General features: G+C 37.6%; 1 protein-coding gene across 2 annotated transcripts in view; it reads left to right on the forward strand.

Moving 5' to 3' along the window:
• Nucleotides 1-19,271, forward strand: part of Cda4 (chitin deacetylase Cda4) — a 66,411-nt gene extending 47,140 nt beyond the window's left edge. For both annotated transcript variants that reach the window (XM_070219060.1, XM_017153034.3), the window contains exons 6-8: nucleotides 10,808-11,027; nucleotides 13,173-13,558; nucleotides 18,328-19,271. In XM_070219060.1, the coding sequence (XP_070075161.1) occupies nucleotides 10,808-11,027; nucleotides 13,173-13,558; nucleotides 18,328-18,652 (931 nt within the window). In that variant the 3' untranslated portion in view covers nucleotides 18,653-19,271. The remainder of the gene's footprint in view (nucleotides 1-10,807; nucleotides 11,028-13,172; nucleotides 13,559-18,327) is intronic.
• Nucleotides 19,272-25,594: the final 6,323 nt, after the last annotated feature.

Consider the following 25,594-nt stretch of genomic DNA (forward strand, 5'->3'; position numbering starts at 1 on the left):
GTGTGCCAGGGCCTACTGAATAAACATGAGCGAGACTCTTCCCGCAGAAACCAGAAGATTGAAATCGAGTCCGCGTTATGTTCAGTCATAGCTGAGGGATAAACTTTTATTGCCGGCCCAGTGGGCGTGGCCACCTGGCAGCAGCCCAGCCAACTTCCAGCAGCAGCTGGTTTAACTATGTAATTATTTATTTTAAATCGTTTTCCCTCTCATCTTTCTCCACCAGCAGAATAGAGAATTGGCCGGGAAAACTGACGGGAGAAGCGGGAAAAGGCAGTCAAGTGTTCGGACACGAAGGGCGTGGCCATTAGATGGAGTTAAAATTCTATTCAGTTACCTAGAGCTGACATTAAGACTGGGGCAGGAGATTGGCCAATTGAGACATGATGTGGCGTCATTAAATCTTTGAAAACAATTCATGCAATAAAATAAAAGGTACAATCGAAGTATGTCAAATAAGAATATATGTTTGAATTGCTTAAATGAAATGTATATGCAGTGAAATGAGGTTTATTTTTTTGAGTATTTTTAATAGATACAAATTTATTCCAAGCCAACACTTCTGGAAGATAGAATGGTCTTTGTAATCACAGGATTTACTAATCCTCAAAAAAATGTGGCCAACTAAAAACCAATTAGAAACCCATTTTGCGTATTCCAAGGAATTTTCAGATTCATTTTTTGCTTGACATTAACGTCTGTGCGTTTGACTGAACCATTCCATTACTGTCGAATTCATTGGTATCGAAACCAAATCCATTAACTGCTATGTGGATGGCACTTATCAAAAGCGTTTCCTTGCTGCATATTTAATGCCGTCATAGCCCTAATCCCAATTGCCTGCTGCCACATATCGATTAAGTAGCATTTATAATGGAATCAATAAAACACAAGATCCAGCCGCAAGCCCAACTTCTCCAAGACATTGTCCCAGATTCAAGTTGTCCACTCGCATTTGCAAAGTGCACTTCGAGAAATACTCGTATATAGGGGCTAATTAGGTGGGGGAAAAACCATGGCAAGGTATCTTAAATTATACCATTTTTTTCCAGAACTTTATTTTTAAATAAATAAATTAAATTAAAATTAAAAAATTAAAAAAATTAAATTAAAACTTCAAGTTAAAACTAGACGATGGCTTATTTTTCAAGGCATTCAATGTCTCGATGCTGAAAGTAAAGTACCTAAAATAATTCCAGTATAATGGTAGATTTTTAAAAGCTCTCCGTGTTCTCTCAGTGCGCCTGTAAATTTGGGCAAGGGCAAATAATTGCCTTTCGTGCGTTTGAGTCGATGTGCTCTTTGATATTGCATTTCATCAATTGTTTACCATCGCTCGACCTCACCAACCACACACGCACATGCGGAAAGGACATGCTGTTAAGAGCCATTGGCAATTACCAAAGGTGAACTTTGACACGCGTAATCAACACCTTGCCATTCGTCGTAGGATCGAGCCGAAATCTGTTTAGCATCCTTGTGCCGTCTAGGTAACTTTGCTGTCCTGGCTTACCGTACACACATTTGCGGCAAAAGTTCGCTTTTCATTTTCATTCCGGTCCCGTTTCAGCGACTTAATATTAATAACTTCGAGCGGCGGCTCGAATCCAACGGCTAACCCAGCTGCCACGCCCACTTAGAGCCCTCGACGGTGACCATATTGTGTCAGGGTGCTAGAGAATGAAAGTGGGGCAAATACATAAAGGGCCCAAAATAAATAAAGTTATATTCGATTCTCAGTGCCAATTTGGTTAAAATTAATATTTTAAAATTTTCATAGCTTCAATCTTAAAGTGGTGAAAACATTTTTTAAAAATTACTTTATATTTTTTAACAACGTGAATTGTATCCCGCGCTGCATTGTCAACGCAAGGGTATTTTATACTGGAGCTAAGTTATATTGTTTTAAAACTTTACTGATTAATTGTTTTATGATATTGCTTTTATAGGCATTTGCTTTTATTTTACAAAATTAAATTAAGTATACAATACTAAGTCCACTTTAAATTAAATACGCGGACGAAAAATAGCTGCCAACGGAATGTTAATTTTAAAAAAATAAGGAAATCGCCATAATTTAATTTTTATTTTACGTATAAAGAAAATTTAAAATTTTTTAAAAATTTTTGAAAAACACTGTTTTAAATTTTCTTAAAAACGGACAGCCATAAAAACGATCTTCAAGAGTATATAAACCGAAGCTAGCGTTCCTTTTTTGTTATTTATTTGTAAAATAAGGCCTGGCAATAATATTTTACAGGGCTCTGGCCCCGTTGTTTAGACATCATCATTTTACAAGATTCGTTGTATTCAATAATAGGTATTAAAATAATATAAATAATAATGAGAAATAACACTGAAGAGCCACTTGAAACAAACATTTTTTTTTCATTTAAAACGAAAAAGATCTACCCTTGACGAATAAAAGATTTCTTCTTTATTTCTGCAATGTAAACGCAATTTTTGCCACTCAAAACCCACTGTGCAAACTTTATACTTTTTTAGTATCGTAACTTGTACCTTGACTTCGTCCAGCTGCTGGCGAAATTTTCTATGCCTAGCGGCGGGCGGTTTCGCCTGATGTTGATGCTAATGTTGACGTGGCCCTGCCCTTGATGCCAAAAACAAAAACATCAACAGCAATACGGGAAAGTCCAACAACAAGTAAGCAACACAAGAAAAGACAGCGAGGCCGACATCTTTAGCTTTAAACTTTCTAAATGACCTGAACAACTTTTGAGCAGCTGTCTGGCGAGGTTTGCAAGTTTTAAGTTGCCATCAAAAAGGCAGCGTAAAACTCAACAGGGGAGAAGTTCGAGGGGGACGTAAATAACTTTCATGTATGCAAATTTCACTTTAATTTGCTTCAACTGTCCGCGACACTATTTGCTCTTTGGGCGCACCGAGCGTATACGTAATGTAGGCTGGCAATTAAGGAAAATTCCATGCTGCTATTTCTACATTTTGAGTGGGTGACTGGGCGCAACAATTAAAGGTACGAACGGAAGAGATTTGTAAAGGATTTGGGATAAATAATAATATGCAATAAAGTGTACAATTTAGAATTAGTAATTGATGAAATCGCAGAACATTAGTTGAGTATTTATTGTCTAGATCCTTTACGAAAGAGGCAAATTGGCTTAAATCCTTTTTTGCCACTAACACAACCCTTTTTTTTATAGGGGTTCAGACTTTAAACGATAAATAATTAATATGTTGTTCAAATATAATTTTTTTTATACTTTAGAATATAAAAAATCTTTGCCAATTTATTTGAATTTTAAAGTGATAATAGATTCTTTAAAAAATATTGAAGAACACTTTCCCCACTTTGAGTTCAAATTTGAGATTTATCTCGCCAAAGCGATAGGCGCACGGCAATGAGGGACTTACAGATCGTTAAGTTAGTTACCCTTATTAAATAACAATTAAAATCCATTTTAAGAGCTCCAATTAATCGTGTTTCGTATTCCCATTGCCTTCATGCATTTGTTCGCTCTGCTTCGGGGATTTCCGGCAAGTTCAGTGAAGTGGGCATCCAAGTTCCCATCCTTCCTTCCTTCTGCCACTGCACCGCTCTCTTTGGACCCCGGTTCTTTGGTCCTGGCAATTGGTTTAGATCACTGAGCTGTGCAACGAACGTTCTCTCTCCGTGTTTGCAATTTGGTAGGAAAATATCCGTAACGTTAATATGTAGATGCTGTTCGCTGGCTAATGGTTTCTCCATCGGTGTGTGTCCTATGTCTGTTTCTGTGTCTGTGTCTGTGTCTGTGTCTGTGTCTGCGTCTGTGCCTGTGTGTGACATGTCCATGTGCTTTTGTGTGTGTGTGGGTGTGGTCGCTTTTGGTCGCTTTTCCTGTTTTTCTTACTGCAAATTGTTGATGAAGGCCCGCTTGTTGTTGTTCTTGTTATTGCCGGCATTGTTGTTTGTTGTCAGCATTGCTGTTGTCGACAATGATGATGAGACTTGGAGCAACTCCTGAAACGGTTCGGTTACGGGCATAGAAAGGGGTACGGGTTGGGTCCTGGTCAGGAGTTTCGACTTTCGGACCCAGTGCTGTCCAGTTAATGCCACGAAGGGTAGCTGAAGACCCCGATTCAACTTTGAAAATAACTTGAACTCATTTAAAGCCTCTGGAACAAAATGGAAGTTATCACTATACAATTGAACAGGTACTCATTTAAATATCACCTAGGCCAGACCTATTTCATATTCGTTTTTATAACTTTTTCTAATATTAATTAAATGTTTTAAATGATCAAATGATAAAAATATAAAAATACACTTTTTACATTATTATTACAAATAATTTAATAAATATTATGGGTTTCTCTATATCATCACACTATTCATAATTTTGTTTCTGTTTTTAGTAAAAATAAAATTATAATTTGTGGTAGTTCTATTCAAAATGGATTAAAAGAAGTCAATTTCCATCCTTAAAGTTGGAAAGGAAAATAAATCTGTTCTAAAAACGGTCGAACCTCTCCAGAAAATAGCTAGATGGGCAAAACGGCTCGGACAATGTCGCAAACTGCATCCGAAGAGATTCCAACGAACGGCGATGATGATGATGATGACTATGTCGTTGATGTGAAATAAAGATAACGACAACGTTGACAATGACTATGACAACAACCCAATGACACTTTAACAGCTCTTGCAGGTGCCTTGCCGTGCGACTGAGGGAGTGTGTGTGCTGTCTATCCGTACACATGTGCACGTGTGTGCGTCTGGCCGTATACTTTTGCCAACTCAAAAGCTGTTGGGGTACATTAACTTTCGGGCCAGATCTTCAGGGGCTTGCAGATGGGCGTGCGGAAGGGGACGAGACTGGAGAAGGGCTGGCTGATATTATCCAAAAACAAGAGGGAACGTTATAGTCGGGTGCCCCGACTATCAGATACCCGTTACTCAGGTAAAGGGAGTGCGAGGGAGATGGAGATAGTGATAGAAAACGTTGATCACGCATAACTTTTTAACGAATGGTCCGATTTGAAAAATTTCTTCTACATTTCGATAGGTATTGATAAACACAATAAAACTGCATTTTTACTTTTCCAAAATATTAAATTTTTTAAATCGTATATAAGCGATTGTGGGCGTTAGAGGGGGCGTGGCACCATTTTGAAACAAACTTGCGCTGCGTAGGAACTCCTAAAATCTGCATGCAAAATGCCAATCTTCTAGCTTTTATAGTTTCTGAGATCTCAGCGTTCATACAGACAGACAGACGGACAGACGGACAGACGGACAGACAGACGGACAGACGGACATGGCTAGATCGACTCGGCTAGTGATCCTGATCAAGAATATATATACTTTATGGGGTCGGAAACGCTTCCTTCTCCCTGTTACATACTTTTGCACGAATACAATATACCCTTTTACTCTACGAGTAACGGGTATAAATATATATTCCAGGCAGTGACGGATCTAGGATTTTGATGTGGGCGGCGATATAAGAACAAATTTTTAGTTGCATACTTCTTAAATACCAATATTTCTTCCATTTTTCACTCGAGTGTATCCGCGCATGATTCCCGGCCACTTGGGCCTACAACTTTGGAATAATCAGGTTGAAGTGATACCTGAAATTAGGACAATATTAAAAAAAAAAATTGTTAAGCTTCATTTTTTATAAACTTTTTTAAGTTACCTTTAAAAAATTTTACATTGGAGTAATTGGACTGGCTTAAATAAAAGCTTCGTAAACCCAAATACAAAACTGGACTGAGCTTGGCTTACCTTTTTTATCGGTTAATTCTCTTTTTTCGTTTCAAAGTTTCTGTTGATGATGGCACACATGCACATCTGCATCTTTGTGTATATGCAAAGTGCACTCCATGTGCACTAGACCTTGCTCCACTCTACCGATTTTTTCCTTTTTCCACCAACGTGCAGTAGTACCTCGATATATTCCTTTGCGACATTTTTGTTGTCATTTGAAGTACACTAATTTAAAATTATATTTCCTCCTTTTAGCTTTAGCTTTTAACTCAATCAAAATTAATTGCACTAGTTTATACGAAAAGAAATACACTTGAAACTTCTTTTTTAAAATTGGTGTTGCTAAACTGAACCTATTCTAACAATTTTTAACGTGCCGTTAAGCAAATAAGATCTCGACAAGGAGACAACATTTTTAAAATAGTGTTATTTACCATTAAACATCATGGGCTTCTTTTTCAAATTTTATTTTAGAGCAATAACCTAAAGATAAAAGTGTATTGTTGTATATTATTATGGAAAAAAGCACCTTAGTTTTAAACCTGCTCTAAATACACCTGAATTATATAATATATAGTTAGGTCCAAGCATTATTTTATTTCTAGAGCGGCCTGTGTTATACTTTTCAGGGATTTCGAGAATGTTTATGTGCCGGAGTGTTAGTTTGCATTTTCCCCTCTGCGTTTGGCTGTCTGTTTTTATTAGTTCGCTCTTGTAATCACTAAAGCCACCCACACGCCTTTCACATTTTCTCCCCTGGTTTTCCCACTGTTATTGCTTAACTGGTGTTGATAATAACGATGATCACGGAAGAAGCACAAGAGAAAGGGAAGTCAGCAAGGCAGCCATAATTTTTCCATGTGAACAGAGTCGCCCCCATTTTGCCGATTTTCCCTTTCTGCATTTTGCATTCTGCTTTCTTTTTCTTAGTTCTTGTTTGGCTTTTCTCTGTTTTTGGTCTCTTTTTTCCTTGGCAATTTTCTTTATGAGTGTGTAGAGCGCTGTCGAAGAGCTTTATTGAAATCGTGGCGAAAGGGGGGAACTTATTGTTTTTATGCCTTTACCGAAGTCAGGCTACCTCGTTAGCCATGGTAGTGACACACACACACTGATACTTCACACACATACCCCACACAGATACCCTCTCACACATGCACAATATGTTCGCCATGCAAATGAAGTTAGTTTTTGGTGCTGGGCGTAGGAAAAACAACAGAAATCTCATTGCTATGAAAAAATTGCCATGGACCAAAAAGCCATGGCCAAGGGAACCTGTAGATTTGGCTTTTAAAAGCACATTAAAAGAAATTGCTTGACTTTGAGACGAGCACAAATTGAAGAAAAATACGTGTTCGTGTGTGCCGAAAAATTCAGCTGGGTGGGTTTAAAAGTTTTAAGATATGACATTCCCACAAACTTGGCTCTACATTTTTTTTAATTATTTCAAACGTAGATGACAAGGCAATTAAGCAAGTGTCAATAAAAATTCAGTTTATGTATCAGTCTTATTTATAACCAGAGGCGGTTCCAGGATTTGGTTGTAAGGGTATTTTGACAAAGATCGTAAGGTACAGGCCTTGATTAGCATTATAACTGGTTCCAAGATTGATTTTGACCAATGGTTCAAGATATTTACAAAAAATCCCCTCAGCCTCAAAAGAAGCTCTTAAAAGAGGCATTGAGTACGAACAATGGTAACAATTCTTTTAGCACTAAAAACGACATACTTTTTACAAAGGTTTTTTCATTTTAAATTTGGATTCCGAGAATCAGTAATTTTTGTATTTTATTTATTTCTTTGAGACATCTTTTAATCAAATCACTTTTTTCCCTTCTGTATATTATTTATTTTAATTTGAATCGAACTGCCAAATCCCTCAATTCAATTTAAAGAAAAAACACATTTTTCTCCTCCTATTTTTGGCTTTTCCTGGGATTTTTCCGCCTCCCTCCCACACAAGTATGTGTGTGTGTAATCTTACAATTTCTAATCGTTCAGATTACATGTGTTTCTGCCTTTTTAAATGCAAATTGAACTTGTTAGCACACGCAAAATTCGAGCAGAGTGCTTGGGGAAAGGGTGGGAGGGCAGGGTGAATATCAGTTCTTCGTAGCTGGAAAATTTAACAGGCGAGGGCATATTTTAAATGGGTTCGGGCAATAAAAGTTGTGGAGGAACCACTATTGAGTGGGTGGTCTTGGGTGCTTTTCGGTGAGCCTTCCGCGTGAGTGGGTGGCATAAACAATGGCTGCACTTTGTCTTCGGCCACTCGCGACAAGGCTAAAGGGAGATTCATCAAATGTGACTGAGTGTGACGCACTTCCACCACAGACTTGGTCCACTCTAAAGGACCACCCCACACCCGGCCCAGCCACTCAGCCTTGTTTGTCAGTTTTTCTTTGTAGCGTCATTTGACTATTTTTGCTTTGCCTCGGTGGCTCTGTTAATTGCTGCTGACATTTGTCACCTCCACTTCGTCGTGCACCTCCGTTTTGGCCTTCGGTTCCCCAGTGTAACCACTTCTTTGAGGGAGGCTGGATGATAATTTTGGATGTGCCAAGGTTACCATGAGATGCTCGCAGAGAATGGATTTTTTCCACAAACTATTGCGTAATGTTTATTGAAATAAATTTGGCTTTATTATTTATTGTTTTCGTTTAACAACAATTAATTTTCACTCTAAAAATCTATCAGCATGCAGTGACAACTAGTGTTTGAAACTGTGAGCTGGTCACACTGGAAATAGTAAAATGAACCTTGAAGTTGTATCTTTTAAAATTAAATTTGACAAATTGTGAAACAAAGATTTCTGGACCGTAAATAGGGTTTTCTTACAATGAGCCCCGTTTGTCATACTATCTGTCGAATCATTCGGCGCAGAGACCATCGACAATCCTTTGTGTCACGTTGCTGGCAACACTGTTTGTTGGAATCGTTGACTTTCTTCGGGATTCGTTTCCCTCACTGGGCTCGAGTTTTTTACATCTTTTTCCGTTTTCCTCATTTGGCCTTGGCTTCAAGTGCTGTCACCCCTCCGGTTTGCTTCTAGTTCTTCGTCCAGCTGTTTGTCTAACAATTGAAATGTCATGCAATAAATCTACCCCACACATACGCACCAAAGGATGCACCCACGTACACTCACACATCCTGAGGCCCAGGCTTTTCAACAACTTTTCACATTTCCACATTTTTGCATGAACTTTTTGACGATGTCAGATAGTTTTGTGCCCGTGCGCTATTGTTTGAAAGTGCAGCAGGGGCTCAGGGGCGGAAGAGGCGGTAGGAGGATGAAATAATGGAGGTGTAGATGCAGGCCCCCTTATGCAATGGGCGTGGATGCAACGCCCACGGTGCATCAAGTGCGTCATCAGTACTACATAAGAAGAAATTGGTCAAGAATATCATAAAAAAAAAAGTGGTTATCAATATTTTATTTATTTGCGTAATATAATATTTTATTTATTGCGTCAGGATACAAAAAAATTACAAAATACATTTTATATAGCATTAAATATGATTATTTAAATCAGCACAAATGTATTTAAACTAATGAGCAAAAGGCTAATCACTTTAAGTTACAAACGTATTATTCCTAACATCGTTGTAACATATTTTTTTACTTTTTTATATTTTTTTTTTGTGCACGAGCAACAACTACAACAAAAAACTCATCGCATTCATTATGATTTTTACTTCTCGTTTTCGTTTCTCAATGGGCACAAGGGGTTGGTTCGGGCTGTTTGGCCCAAAAGTTTGACTTTAGGGCGTAATTTCATTGCAAAATATTTACAGACACACACACAGAGAGAGAAAGGCTCTGCGAGTGAAATGTTTAATAAATATATACATTCGTGCAACATTCTTGCTGATTGTTGCTGCTGTTGCATGAAACGAGTTAACAGAGGGAAAAATGAAAGCTAACAGAAAATGGAAAGACAATGAAAAAAACAGCTGAATACATTCATAATTTTATTTCATTTTTATTTATATTATTTTTGTCCGCCGCTCCCAGCTTCTCGTAACTATTTGTGCTTTGCAAGCAGCACCGAAAACTATGCATTATTCGTTAGCAGTATCCTCAAGCTTCGCCTTGCCAACCCCCTTTTTAAACCCCATTTTTGGCACCCTTTGAAGACATAAATTTCACCCATACATGTGTATATTTTGGTACTCTTGCAATTGGTGGTGCACACTTTTTTCTTCTATTTTGGTTGTAAAAACCTTCCGTTTTCGGAAAAGGTTTACGAAAGATAAATTCAAAATATATAGAGATCTTTTTTATCGATAACCATAACGGAATATACAAAATTTTGTATGGCTCTCGGACTGAAAGTCGAAAGATATTTACTATATTTCAGGATAGCACCATTTTTTTTCGATTATCAACTCAAAACTGGAATTACATTTTCGAATGTAAAGAAGAAAATAATTTGTGTTTTGCTAGAGCATTTTCGATTCGAAGACTTTTCCTGACACCTCCTAAGTTGTATCTATTTTTAAGCATCTTTCCCCATCCACTCCGAAAAATTTCCTCCCCCGTTCCAATTTAGTTTGGCTGTTTGGAAATTCTTCTAATTGGCAAAAACCAGTAGTGTGAGAGATTCCATGTTCATGTTCGTCAGTTAGTTTCGAATTTTCACTTGTCCAGATGTGTGGGTGTGCTCTTCTTTGTGTTAAGCCATCAAGTGTGAAAATGATTTGCCAGTAGTCGGAGATAAAAGGACCACTCGAACTGCTTGTTCCAGAGTTTATAATGTAAGAAATAAAATGGGAAACTTTTCATAATTTCCAGCAGCAATTAGGATGGTTTATTTAGTGATTCTGAAATTAAACACAAACCCAACTAACCCGTGATGACACAAATAATAGCCTCGTTGTGTTTTCATTTGATTTTTTCACCAAAACAGCTACTATCCAGTACCATATCCTTTTAATTACTTTGAATGATTCACGCAGGGCTCTAATAAGAACCTCAAAGAAACAGAAACAAGCCGCAAAGGCCTCTGATTACAGCCCAATGATGGCCAATTAATTTCCGTACTGACTCCAGATTTTCTCCCAATCCGAAATTGCAGCAACTACCAGCAGATCCAGCACCTGGGATACTATGGACACGAAATCGGAACGGAGAGCATCTCGCAGCAGCAGGGGCTGCAGGACAAGGGCTACGAGGAGTGGGTGGGCGAGATGATTGGCATGCGTGAAATCCTGCGACACTTCGCCAATGTGTCCGTCAACGATGTGGTCGGCATGCGAGCCCCCTTCCTCAAGCCTGGCCGCAACACCCAATACAAGGTGAGTTGTAGTTGTTGCAGTACGGGGGGTGGCACTGGGTGGCAGGGTCTGCTCTGCACAAAAGAAATGCAAACAATGAGAACATCAATTGACATGCAATTGTCGAGTGCGATTTCTTGAATCCAGAACCAGAGAGATCGGGAGAGGTGGAGGTGGAGGTAGAAGGGGAGCACCCCAGAGATCCGAAAACAGAATCGGAAATCGAAAAGTGATTCATTTAAAGCTGCAGCTTCGGCTTCTGTCAACGCGGCCAAACGGAATGGGCAAACGTACTCAATTTATTCGCTGGCAAATGGGATTGCTTCTCAGCTTAAAGTTTAATTTAAGCCCAATTGGTAATCAACTTTAAGGTGAACGGATTTCAAAGCTTGTTAATTGGTCGTGACACTACCATTGTTATACCCGTTACTCGTAGAGTGAAAGGGTATATTGTATTCGTGCAAAAGTATGTAACAGCTAGAAGGAAGCGTTTCCGACCCCATAAAGTATATATATTCTTGATCAGGGTATAGCCATGTACGTCTGTCCGTCCGTATGAACTCTGAGATCTCGGAAACTATAAAAGCTAGAAGATTGACATTTTGCATGCAGATTCTAGGAGTTCCTACGCAGCGCAAGTTTGTTTCAAAAGGGTGCCACGCCCCCTCTAACGCCCACAATCGCTTATATACGATTTTAAAAATTTCAATATTTCGGAAAAGTAAAAATGCAGTTTTATTGTGTTTATGAATACCTATCGAAATGTAGAAGACATTTTTTAAATCGGACCATTCGTTAAAAAGTTACGGCGGATCAAAGTTTTTATCTCCATCTCCTTCGCACTCCCTTTAGTTGAGTAACGGGTATCTGATAGTCGGTGCACCCGACTATAGCGTTCTCTCTTGTTTTTAATATTTAATCATTTGGGACATCATTGAACAGATTTAATACACATATTCTTCTTACAAGGTCATCTAAATGTAAAGTTATGTAAAGTTAATTTTTCATATATATTTAGTTAGTTCGACTAATACATACATATGTACATTTTGAAATTAGCTAGATATGAAATAAGTTAGATTTTCATCAAAACCTTATGTATTGTTCTTTTATCCCCATCCATTGTTTCCCGCATGAGACTGGAAAAAAAGATCGTTTTTGATTTAAATTGACGTGGAATTGGCTTTAAATTGAAATTGAGTTTGGTGGGAAATCCAATGAGGCAATGACAACCTAACCGTAACCTCAAACTCCCCAAACACACACACACTTTGACTCGGGCGAAAGTTTCTGGTTGACATGACATGACATGACATGACATCAATGTCACAACACATCTACGTACATAACGGTTCAAGAGCCCCATTATGCGACACCCAACCATCCCCCATTCCACCCCCAAATCTCGATCAGATTCGTTGGCACATTCACGCATTTAAAATCATATCTATGGCAAATCTTTTTATGCAGATAATGGGACCAAGTGAAAGGGTGTGTGCGACATGACAGCGCATCGAGGTTGTATTGTATACACATATATATGTACAAGTTTACACACATATACGTGTGTGGGGCGATGGGATAATTTAGATAGGTCCGTCATCTGTTGCTCTGGTAATGCATTAATTTTAGCACTGGCAAAAAAAATTAAAAAATGAATTAAGTTTAAGCGATTCAATTTTACTTTAATAATTGAATGGATGGTTCGATTCCAATGAATATGGTGCCATGGTTTAAAAAAAGGCAAGGCTTAAATTAATTAAAGTCATTTGAACAATTAATTTAAAAACTAAACCAGTAAAGAATAATAAATATTCATTTTGCACCGTGCGATATTTTAAAATTTTTATTAAATATTACTTGTCACAAAAGTCAAATGTTTTTTAAGTCCTAATTTCTGTTTATTCTTGGGAAATTAAAAAATTTCCAATACAAATTGCCAATATCACCTATATAGTTAGTTTTACATAAGCAAATGGTCTGGTAAGAACAGAGCTAGCTTAGAGCTTACGTCTATACTATGATAGACCACGATGTATGTATGTATAAAGGCCACCTTCTGTTTTAGTGGAAGGTTTCTGTTGATAGAAATTATGTCGGTTGCATCCTTCTTCAAATAATGTAGTAGTTGATATATTTCAAAAATCGAATTATTCTTACCAATAGGTGCTGGAGGACTTCGGGTACATCTATGACAGTTCGATCACCGTTCCACCGGTTGCCGTACCAGTGTGGCCGTACACCCTTGATTACAAGATCTCGCACGAGTGCAAGAGCGGCACATGTCCGTCGCGCACCTTCCCAGGCGTTTGGGAGGTGCCCCTTAACACCCATTACGTGGAGGGATACGAGGGTGGTCACTGTCCCTACCTGGACCAGTGCGTCCTGCACAACCTCGACGAGGAGGAGGTGCTACAGTGGCTGCAGGAGGACTTCTCGCGCTACTACGAACAGAACAAGGCGCCCTACATGATGCCCTTCCACACCAACTGGTTCCAGACAAAGCCACTGGAGAACGGACTGCACAAGTTCCTCGACTGGGCCCTCGAACTGTAAGTATATGCGTCCTATTATATGGTTTTTACCTGAAAAGTTTACCGCCAATAGTGTATTAATATTGACCAATAGGTATTCGAAAGTTATGTAAAATAATAACAATAGAAGACAACACGATTAACATAAAATAATAATAATTTATTCACGGCTTTCAAAAATTACAAAAAAAAAGGGCAAAGAAATTTTATAGCTCTGAAACACCCAAAAAAACATAATCCCCAAAAACTTTTTAACAATCACCTAAAAATTTTGAAAAAACTTACGTACATATACATACAAACGAAGCTTCCATTCTTAATGTTATATGAAACAAGTTTAGAAAACAAGAGTAGTCCGTTCTCAAGCTGCGTTTCCCAGCCGTAAAATGTTTGATTTTATATATATTTTTTTTGGTAGACATTCTTTTTTGACTCTATTTTTCTAATATTTTTATTTTGATTTCGTTAGGGATTTTTGTATGGAGCGTTTTAACCAATTCTGCCATATGCACACACACTGTTCTCAATTTTTCATAAATTTTTTTTTTCAGCCTTTTCTGTTTTTGGCTTTATACATAGCACACATAGTATATTTTTGTTGTTGGTGTTTTTATAATTGAAAGCCAACTTTGGAACAGGCTCTCTCCCTCATGCTGTCTCGTTCTATTCTCACACTCTCACACATGGGCAGCAGGCGTTTCCTGCAGTGCACTTCCGATTGCCGCTGGCAAGTTTTATATTCAATTAAAAAAAGCCAAGAGAGATGAGCGAGATGAGAGCCTGGGAGTCGGAATAAAAAGAAGCGGGAGAAAGTGGGCCGGAGAAAGCAAAGGCAGGAAGGAGCAGCAGCAGCAAAATTGGCAATTGCTATAAAAATTGCTTGTATGTAGAAGCGGCGGCACATGTTGCCCGTCCGTCGACAGGTTGAGCTGTAGTCCCCGATCCCCCAAAAGCACCCGCAAACAACACCCCTGTTAAAAAAATACACCGAAGAAAATTGTATAGTATTACAAACAACTAAAATATAATTATCATATATAAAAAATAATTAATGAAATTGTAATTCCCAGTGGCTCCTCGCAAAAGAGTGTCCAAAAAAAAAACATGTATATTTAAAGGAATTTCAAACAGCAATTAAAGTCAAAAGTTCAAAACAGTTTATTCCTTTAAAACTGGCAACAAAAAATTCAAAAGTATTTCTTGTGATTTCTTAATTTATTTCTTCATATACTTAATTTGATGTCTAATAAATCCGCAGTGACTTCGTCTGTCTTCGTACTTCATACTATTTTGTAGCACACTTTTCGGCACCTATAAAAGCTATTTCGAAACCCTCAATGCATTTAGCTCTCAAGCGAATACTTCCTTCAGCCATTTTTGTGCTGTGCATGCTGCCAATCCTGCTGGCAGTCACTCAACCATATGCACAACTCTCGGCGGAATCTCTGGCCCAGCTTTCTCCCACTTTCGCCCGGCTACTTTCTCCCTTTCCGTCGCCCTTTCGGCCAGCTCACAATGGCGACGCTGCGGTCAGCGTTTAAAAAAATCATCAGCAGGAATAAGAGCAGTAGCTTGGATAAGGATAAGAAGAGAAAAAATCGCACGTTTTAATGAGAAAAGTTTAATTTTGTTAAAGTTTCATTTTGAAAAATATCAGTGCAGGCGCAGGCCAAGGAAGGAAAGGGGAAGAGCGAAGGTCTGGCAGTAGGAAAACAAAAAGCCAAAACAGGACAGCGGTATTAGGGGTTGTGGCCAACTAAAAAGCACTGATAAAGCGCGCAAAAACAACACAAGTCAGATAATGCAAGCTGCCAATAGAGAGCACACTGGCCATACGAGGAGAAGAGCGAAAGTGGCACAAAACTTGCCTAATGAAGTTATGCTGATAGAATCGCACTTTGTCATCGGCATCACTCAAGGGAGTCTGCGAGTGTTTGTTTTGGCCATGTTATCTGCCATCTTTGTTTGTGCGGAGCAGGTTACATCTTGGATATCTCAGGATAAACGTCTTCTGGCCATTAAAACAAGTCGTGGAAAAAGGTGGGGCCAGGTCGGCTGGCAAGTTGTTATATTGGATGGGCTAAGTTGATTTAGGTAAACTTAAGCTCATTTGAATGTTTGTAGAACTTTTATTCGTGGCGCCTCTCGGACTGTATTTTTAAAATGGATATTAAAATTAAAATTCGGAAATATTTAAAAAGAGTCCTAGAGTAGAAGAGAATACAATAAAAACCAAAGAAGCTAAAATTTATTTCCTATTACTTTCCCATTGATATTCCGATCGTTCCTATGGGAGCTATATGATATAGCCGTCCGAATTTTTAAATATTTTATTAGAAATTCAGAAATATTTAAAAAAAATATATCCAAGAGTAGAAGGTAATATTTTAAAAACACCGAAGCTAGCATTTTTTTTTTCGATTTTTCCTATGGGAGCCATAAGATATAGTTGTTCGATCCGGTCGTTTCCGACTTATAGATTCCGGCAATAGAAATAAGACTTTTGGGAAAGTTTCAAGCCGATAGCTTCAAAACTGAGAGACTAGTTTGCGTAGAAACGGACAGACAGACATGGCTAGATCGACTCGTCTAGTGATGCTGATCAAGAATATATATACTTTATGGGGTCGGAAACGTCTACTTCACTGCGGTGCAAACTTCTGACTGAAATCATAATACCCTCTGCAAGGGTATAACAAACCGAAATGTAACCCGAAAAAATCACTAAATTGTAAAGGTTTCTAAATATATTTTGGTTTTTGATTTTAGGATATTAAATGTTAAGATATGTATGTTGGGGTGCCACAGAAATAGCTAGGTTTTTTAAAATCTCTTACAAATGTCATAAAATGTCTCATAAAGTATGCAATGAATGAAGGATAGTCAATTTCCTGTACGAACTCATATCACTTTTGGATAAAAAATATATTGTTGCATACTTTTGGACACATATTTTGGCATTTAAAAGGGATTTCAAAAACTGCAGTTTCTGTGGAACCCCTTATAACAAAATTGTGGTTTATAAACAATTACTCGGGGGCGTGAGTGTTGGTAGAAAGTCCAATTTATTTTTGAGACCCTTGACGCGTTTCCATTAAATGTTTCTCAGCAATCCAATCCACGTTAAATGTACAGAATTACGATAGATTTTAGTGTTAACCCTTTAATGAAAGCCATTGGCAAATGCATTTTAGGGCAGCAACGAAACTGAAACTTTTAAGTGTTGCCTTTTTCGAAACTGAAGAAATTTCAACTTAATTTTCCACAAAAAGCCGGCACATATCTTGGCCCATCCGCCCACCTTTTCCGCTCACCTGTTTCACACCTCATGCATTAGTTTACGGCAAACTGAGAGAGAGGAGTTAAAAACTATAAAGATCTGACCCATTCGGTGGATAGAAAGGGGATAAGCGAGGGGAAAACTGAAGAGCAGCTGCTGCGAAACTATTTCTCGCACAATTGTACGAAGTTTTTAATTAGTGTGAATGACTTTCAACATTGCGTTGCCGTTCGGACCAGGCTCAAACTGAACCTGAAGCTGGATCTGCAGCTGAAGCTTTGGCTTCACGGGAAATGGAAAAGTGGAAAAGCGGGAAATGGATAATGGGGGAGTGTAGAAGTGCAGAGCCCAGAACGGTGGGCGGAATGTACTGTTTGCATGAGATGCCTGAAAATGCGCACCACTCTGCCGAGCAGCGCAAAAGAATGCCGTAAAGTTTTCTTTTGCATCAACTTGCTTAGGCCCTCATTCCCGCCACCATTTGCCACGCCCACAGCGGGCCATCATCATTACTCTTTTGTTTTGGCCTAAAGGTGTATAACGTATATTGTACAGTGCACCTGACGTTGTAATGAACGTATGTGAAAAAGATTAAGGTATATTCTATATGTATTCTGTAAAGTTATGTTCGCAAAAAAAAAGATTTTTTTAAATACCGTAGTTTTTCAAAACAGTATAACGCTCCATATAAATTTGTGTTTACTTAAGGTTTATAAAACATTCCCTTTCAATTATTTGTAATTATACCCGTTACTCGTAGAGTAAAAGGGTATATTGTATTCGGGCAAAAGTATGTAACAGCTAGAAGGAAGCGTTTCCGACTCCACAAAGTACATATATTCTTGATCAGGGTCACTAGCCCAGTCGATCTCGCCATGTCCGCATGTCCGTCTGTCTGTCCGTCTGTATGAACGCTGAGATCTCGGAAACTACAAAAGCTAGAAGGTTGAGATTTCCCACACATATTCATGGGCTTCCTACGCAGCGCAAGTTTATTTCAGTCGAGCGCCACGCCCCCTCTGACGCCCACAATCGCCCACTAACGATTTTAAAATGTGTCCTGCGCCCACATCTTTAAAGATTTCCGGAAAGTATAAATGCAATTTTGTTGTGTATAAATATACCTATCGAAATGTAGAAGATTTTTCAAATCGGACCATTCATTAAAAAGTTGTACGCAATCAAAATTGTTTTTATATCTATCTCCCTCGCACTCCCTTTAGCTGAGTTACGATTATTAGATAGTCGGGACACCAACCCGAGTACAGCGTTTGCACTCCCATTAGCTGAGTGACGGGTATTAGATAGTCGGGACACCAACCCGACTATAGCGTTCTCTCTTGTTTTACTTATTTTTCTTAATGCTTAACTTAAAGAGAAACCTAAAAAAATATAATACAAATGCTTTTTGGGTTTCCTAAAACTATTTGAAGACATTTTTAGACTAAAGATTACAAAAGAGAGACGGAAAAGATCGATAACCAATTTTTATCCTTTGGTTCCGCAGACCTGACGTCTACATCCTAACCGTCACCCAGATGCTGCAGTACATGACCGATCCCAAGGAGCTGCGCGACATTAGCCAAATCGAGGCGTGGAAATGCGACAAGAGCGTAGCGGTGGCCCCGAAGCCCTGCAACATCTGGCAAACGTGTGCGCTGCCCTTCAAGATCCCCGAACAGAACGTGACGGATACGCGCTATATGGAGACCTGCCGGGAATGCCCCAATGTGTATCCCTGGCTGGGCGACGCCGGCGGTACGGGAATCGCTGGTCGGGATAACTATATCTTCAACGGAGGCACAGATAGTTCCAGCGAATCTACCAATTAGAGAAGATCCTACCTTTTCACTCCTTTTTTTCCTTTTCATCTCTCTTACTCGTAAAGTAAAAGAGTGTATTATATTCGTTGAAAAGTAAAAAATTAAAATTATGAAGCCTTTCTATTTTTAAACAGGCTCACTAGCCTTGTCCGTCTGTCCGTTTGAACGATGAGATCTCGGGAACTATAAATGCCAGGATATTAAATATGATGATTGTCGGGCTTACAACCTTTTAGTTTCCTTTTACCAAGCCAATAGAATTACACTTAACGTCATTGAAATTGATTAACGAGTATAAGATAGTCGAGACACTCGACTATAGTCTTCTTTCATGTTTTTTTTTTTTGTGTCATGTCTCTTATTGTTGTTGAATTTGTTTTTCTCTATATTGAACTCTCACTAATTTCTCACACATGTGCCAGTCATCGTGATGCAATAATGAGCTGCTGCCTTTTTATAAATAACTCTTAGTTTGTTCTTCGTTTTTCCTGTAGTGCTGTGTGCTTCACAGTGTACTTCTCTAGTAGTTCTTAAGCGAAATCGTGTCAAATTGTTCTTAGTTTGTAAGCGACAAAATGTTTGTAAAAAATCACATTTTTTGTATGAATAAAATGAATATTTTTCTAAACAGCTTTAGATTTTCAATGATTTGCATCAGTACGCCTTAGCAAGCAACAATCCCTGGCGCCTGTTGAAAATAAAAAGAACTAGAAACTATTATAAAACATCAAACAGAAAATCGTAATGACGAGTGGAAAAATAGGTAGGTAAATCCTTGGGACCAGGAAAATATTAAAGCTTCTTGCGGCTTGTTGTTTCTTATCACAAGTTTTTGAAAATATTTTTTATTTCTTCCTACACAGAGAGAATTTTTCAAGAAGACTGGCGTTCTCAGATTAAGCATTTGTATTCTCAATTTGAGGAAGTACTGATTTTGTGGTCAAATTTTGATAAAAAAGCCTAATACATTATCCTTTATGTTTTCCCCTTATTTGTCCCCGTTTTTGGAGAAAAAAAAACTTTAAAAAATAAAACTTTGTACTCTTACGTTTCTAGTCCCGTATGTCTATAGACAAAAAAAATGGATAGGAATCGTAGGCCAATTTGACCTTTTTTAATATCCTTTTTAACTTGATATGGGGCCAGGTAAAAGCGAGAAAACATGCTTTTGAAGTACGTCAGTTCGAATTTCGATTACGTCTTTCTCGCTTCCACTCATGTCATTTTGCTCGCCATATTGATTCCTGCGCTCTTTTTCGAAGTTAGAGAATCTCCGAGAGAGAGAATTCGGCAAAATGATACTATTTAATGTAAATTTTATGAATATTTCAGGTAGAATGGATATGAGTATGAATTACCTGAAAATTACCTGGACTTATCCATTTTACGGCGACGTGCTTTTTTTTGTGTGTACAAATATATTTGTAAATATGCTTACCTAAAATCCTCAGCCACTGGCCCAAAGTTGAAAGCCCAATTTAATTGCTACGTAAATTGCGTAACTGTGGCAAAGTGACAAATATGAATTGCCGCACTTTCCCTTTACTTTCATTTGCTTTCTTTCACCTTCTTTTTTTGCAGCTCAACCACAATGTCACGTGCCTGTGTGTCGGGTGTATATTTGTAAAGTGGGCGTTACAAAAGGCGGTGGGTTAATTGTTAAGCGGCGTGTGACTTTTCCAGCCACAACTCTCAAGCCGCTTACGCACACAGACACAGAGCCGGAAAATGCCACACGAATATGATGTCAAGAGCGTAATTATTGAATTACTTGACACACACACAAAAAAAACAAGGAGGAACGCTGCGGTCCAGTACCCCGACTATCAGATACCCATTACTCTGATAACCAATTTCTCTTTCAGCCTTTATATATTCCTTTTAGCACAGACACATTTTTCTTGCTATGAAGGTATCAATGCTTAAATTTGCATCGTTGTTTTTGCCAATCCTCTTATTATTTTATAAACATGTTCGAATTCCTATCAAAACAACAGCCTGGAGTTCAGGGTATGAAATACTTTTGGACACATCATTGCAGTCTTTCTATCTTTCTACCATTCAGTTGAACTAGTACACACAAAAAAAAATGGATAGGAATCGTAGGTCAATTATAATATAATATAATTATTTTTATAATATCCTTTTTAAGGGGTTATATACCTTTTTTGAGCGAAAAAATTGAGGGAACTTTGGATTTTTTTTTGGTGTGTAGCAATTATTTTATGACAGTGAAGTTATTATTTATTGATAGTACATGTTTTTATCGAAACAACAAACCTTTGTTCTTGAAAAAATATGAAAAATTTACGAAGTTATGGCAATTCTTTCGGAACCCTTTTTTTTTATAGCGGCTTGCGGTGACCACGATGGAAGTCCAGCAGGTCAACTTATATCAAAAAACCAAAAAATTTTAGTTAGTATAGTATTATATCCAGTTCGTGAACGATTATTTTTAAGAATATTTGCTTTTTTCAGCATACAGTAACAATTTTTCCAAAAAGTTGATTTTTCGAGTTCTAAAAATTTTATTAAAAAATTGTGATCTGCGAAATTAAAATTGGCGCATAAAAACTGAATCGTTCACGAACTCGGCACAATCATTACGAATAATTTAAAAAAAAATTGAAGAAGATCGATCGAATAGTTCTTGCGCAATCGTGGTCACAGCGAAAGCACTTTTGGAAAAACACGACTTTGAGATAATCGCATTCAAAGTTTTACGTTGACGTTGCAACTATTGAAGTCGAGCGCGTCAAAACGCTGTTTTCCTATCGAACTATTATTCGGATCTGTATGAAAATTTGGGAAGATGTTCTCTAGGGGATATACTTTAGGATTCAGCAAAAAAAAAAATTTCGTTTTTTTGAAAAAAAAAAAAGGTATATAACCCCTTAACTTGATATGGGGCCAGGTAAATGTGATATGATCGAAAAATTAAGAACGATGTTTCGGTAATGAAGTACATCAGTTCGAATTTCGAATACGTCTTTCTCGCTTCCACTCATGTCATTCATTTTGCTCGCCATATTGATTCCTGCGCTCTTTTTCGAAGTTAGAGAATCTCCGAGAGAGAGAATTCGGCAAAATGATATTATTTAATGTAAATTTTATGAATATTTCAGGTAGAATGGATATGAGTATGAATTACCTGAAAATTACCTGGACTTATCCATTTTACGGCGACGTGCTTTTTTTTGTGTGTAGTGATATGCAGTATCTATGAGCCAAAAACAGCAAGAGAGCAACTGAGCAAGTGTACTAAAAGGATCAAATTAGAAAGCAAAACTGAGCAAGTGAACAAAAATGGGCAAGTGAGCAAAAATAAACAAGTGAACAATAAAGAACCAAGATATCGACGTTCATATGGACGGACATACATATGGCTAGATCGACTTGGCTAGTGATCTTAAACAAGAATATTCCACCTGTTCCTTGCACACTTTTCAACGAATATACCGCTTTACTCTACGAGTAACGGGTACCAAAAAACTGAAATGGGGAAAGGAGGTCTCTAAAAAGTCAGGTGGCATATGTGGAGACTTGGTAATATTATGCAATATAAAGTGGCAACTTGTAAATGTGTAAAAAAGCCTGTTAAAACACAGGCGCATCTTCTTGTGTCTGTGGGTGTGTGTGTCGCGCAAATAACTAAAAACCAAAACATGGCTATCCGGTTAGCTGACACCAAACAAGCAGCAGAAATGGCAACAGCAACAGCAACAGTAACAGTGGCAACAGTAGCTGCCACGTCCGTGGGCGGCCAGCTACGCCCCCTTTACACACACAGATGCAATGCACTCATACACGGGCACTCCCGCTCTGAGCATTCGTTTATGCGGTTAAAGTAGTGGCAAAAGTAGTAGCCACCAGAAAAAATGGGGGAGAACCCCCAAGATTCAGTATTTCAACAAACCTTACACTGAACGAGAAGCTTTTGTCTTTTTTCTACAGGTAACTTCAATGTGTCTTTGTATTTTTTCTTTTTTTTCAGGAGCAGGTAAAATTTAAATTTTTTCTAGTATTTTTAAAAATATCTGAATACACTCTACTGGTCGAAATAATAAGTATTTCTCGCTAGTTGTTGAGGGAAAGCCTCCCAAAGCTTTTTAGTTTGAAAGGTTTTTGTGTTCTGAAATATTTTAATAGGCAATAAATGTGGGGAGACCCTGTCTATTTAATGCTTAGCATACATTTGTGCTGAAAAGTCGGTTTTGGTCTGGTCAAAATAATAAGTAATATATTAAATCCAAAATGGGGTTAAAGCAGGGCCCATTTGTCTTTTGAAAAAGTTCCGGACCGCGAATTTGGCTAGTTCAAAGCCACCAATCATGATAAAATCTGTTTTAAGGTTTTAGAATAATAATAATAATAAAAATACTTTAAACATGTATTCGGAAGATATTAGGTTCTTACACCGCAAAAAATGAAGAAAATACCAAAGTTACTTGTGGTATTAATTTAAAAAATAGTAAAATATATTCAAGTTGTTGTTGGATTATATGAGATATGTATGTTTCCTTAAAGTCGGCATGTTAAAAAACAAAACAAACAAAAATATGTGACGAAAACTAACAAAAACAATATTTTCTTTTATTGTTGCTATGATTTTATGATTGTGTATAGACTACATTTCACAGAACAAGTATTTGGATTTTTTCCCTGTTTCATATTTTCGCGTGTGTGTGAGTGGGGAAAGCGCGTGCCCTTTGCCGTCCATGTGGTAGCACACCCACACAACCTCACACACGTACATAGCGGCCCTTGTTCAAGCTGCTCGCATATGCATAGAAAGAAATGTTTACCTTATATTACCGGTCCGCAGTATAACCAACTCTTCGCCTCTCTCAGCCCCCTTCTAACCACCCTTTTACCTTCCTTCACCCTCTTTACACCCCCCAGCCCAATTCCATATGTGTGTGTGCTTTTGGGCTGCTCCAGCAAAACTTTGTCATTTAGTTAGGTGTAAGTTAGTTTTTTGGCTTAGCTGGGCCAACACTTTAAACAGAGAGTGAACGTGGCCGAGAAGGGGAGCAAAAGCGAGGGGCTCATAAGGCGAAAGGGGGCTTACAGTGTGGGAACAGAAGAATCGGACGGAGTCACCTTAATTTAGTGTAGTTTGCGAAATGTGCGTACGTGTAGAAAGAAGCACTTCCCCACACCCACTCCGCCCTGTGGAAGTTGCACTTCCCTTTAAATCAAACACTTGGCGAAACATATGATCGGAAAAGTTGGAAAAACGCACTTAGAATGAGTCATGGAAATGAGTCTACGCCAGGATGGATAACTTAAAACATTGCTTTTACAGCTGCAGCCACCCAAACCAAAAAGCGGTAAAGTAAAATGAAGTATGAGTTAAATTTTACAGGCAGACGACAAAGCGGCCCTTAATGCACTAATTTATATCGATATGTACTTCTTTTTATTACGTATTTCTCAAAATTTCTATGGACGTAGGAATCCAGTTGAAACATAATTATAATTAAAGCTGATGTGTTGAGTTTAACTCCAAAAAGAATTACTTTAAGGACACACCCAGAAAAAATAGACCGAAAAAATCTAAGACCGAATTTCTTACTTTAATACCGTTTTGTTCCTATTTTTTTTCAAGACCATATTCTTAAATTGATACCATACGGTATTAATTTAAGACCAGTAGACCATTTGTGTAACAAAAATTACCGTTTATTTCTCATTCTCATACCATTTGTTCATAATGAAAAAAATTTGGCAGTTTGTGTAAAATATTATACCGTTTGGTTTTAGATCTTATACCATAAGTTCACAAATTAAAAACAGTGGACCATTTGTGTAAGAATTAATACCGCTCGGTTATACATACGTACATAATTGTCTCCATTTTTTTTTCTTAAATGACTAACCGAAACATTACGGTAAAAAAAAGTCCACTTAGTTCTAATTGTTGTACCGTTTTGTTCAATTTAAATCTAAAATAAATTTTTCCTTTCAGGAGAAATACAAATTATATATGTACATATGTATGTATGTATGTATAGAGCCCACCTATGTACACATGTATAAAATGTTTGTAAAAAGCAAACAAAAATACTACATTTTATTTAAAAATTGAAAAAATAAAAACCTAGCCATGTGACATTAACAATATATAAATGTTTAATATATTTTTTATGTACATAAGTACAAATATCCGCAGTGCCATTGTTTTTTCCAACTATATGTATGTATGTATATATATAATAACTAAAAAAAAATAAATTTAACAAAATAAATAAATTTCATACGATACAAATGCATTTATGTATGTAAGTACATGTCTTCATGTACATACATATGTATACAATTAGTTCTGAAGATCGTTTTTTTTTCTAATACTTTTCCCACAAGACTATTTGTTTGAATAATTTTAGCTTTACAATTGTACATTGTATGCCTGTGCCAGCATGCACTTATCTACATATGTAGGGTTTGTGCACACTTGCATACATATATTTATATAAATAAGTCGGTTTCTGTACGTTTTCTTCCTTTTTTCCTTTTTATAACTGTTAATGCTTGCTGTCTCGCTTTTGCCCGCGCCGGACTCAAAATCAAAGAGGCGCGTGCCAGCGTTCTTGCTATCTCGCCTCTTTGCAGGCGACACACAATTGCTGACAAAATGTTAGCGGAAAATAGCTAGTTCTAGTAAGGAAGTTAAAGTCGACAGAGAATTACAAAAAATTGAAAAAATATTTTTTAATTACTTAAAATACTAAAAGGGTTTTATTTTATTAAACATTAATTATATTAATATATCAATTACATTAAGTTTTCTAACTAAACATAAGACTTTTTTTCATTATGTCAGTTTACTTCAATTTTCTCACTAGAAATAGCTATTTCCCGCTAACTTTCTGTCAGCACTAGTCTTCTTGCTTAGCTTTAACAGTTATGAAGAAGAAGAGGTCGAAAAAGAAACCAAGTGATCGCTGC

The sequence above is a fragment of the Drosophila takahashii genome, chromosome X (assembly GCF_030179915.1).
Source record: "Drosophila takahashii strain IR98-3 E-12201 chromosome X, DtakHiC1v2, whole genome shotgun sequence".
Lineage (NCBI taxonomy): Eukaryota > Metazoa > Arthropoda > Insecta > Diptera > Drosophilidae > Drosophila > Drosophila takahashii.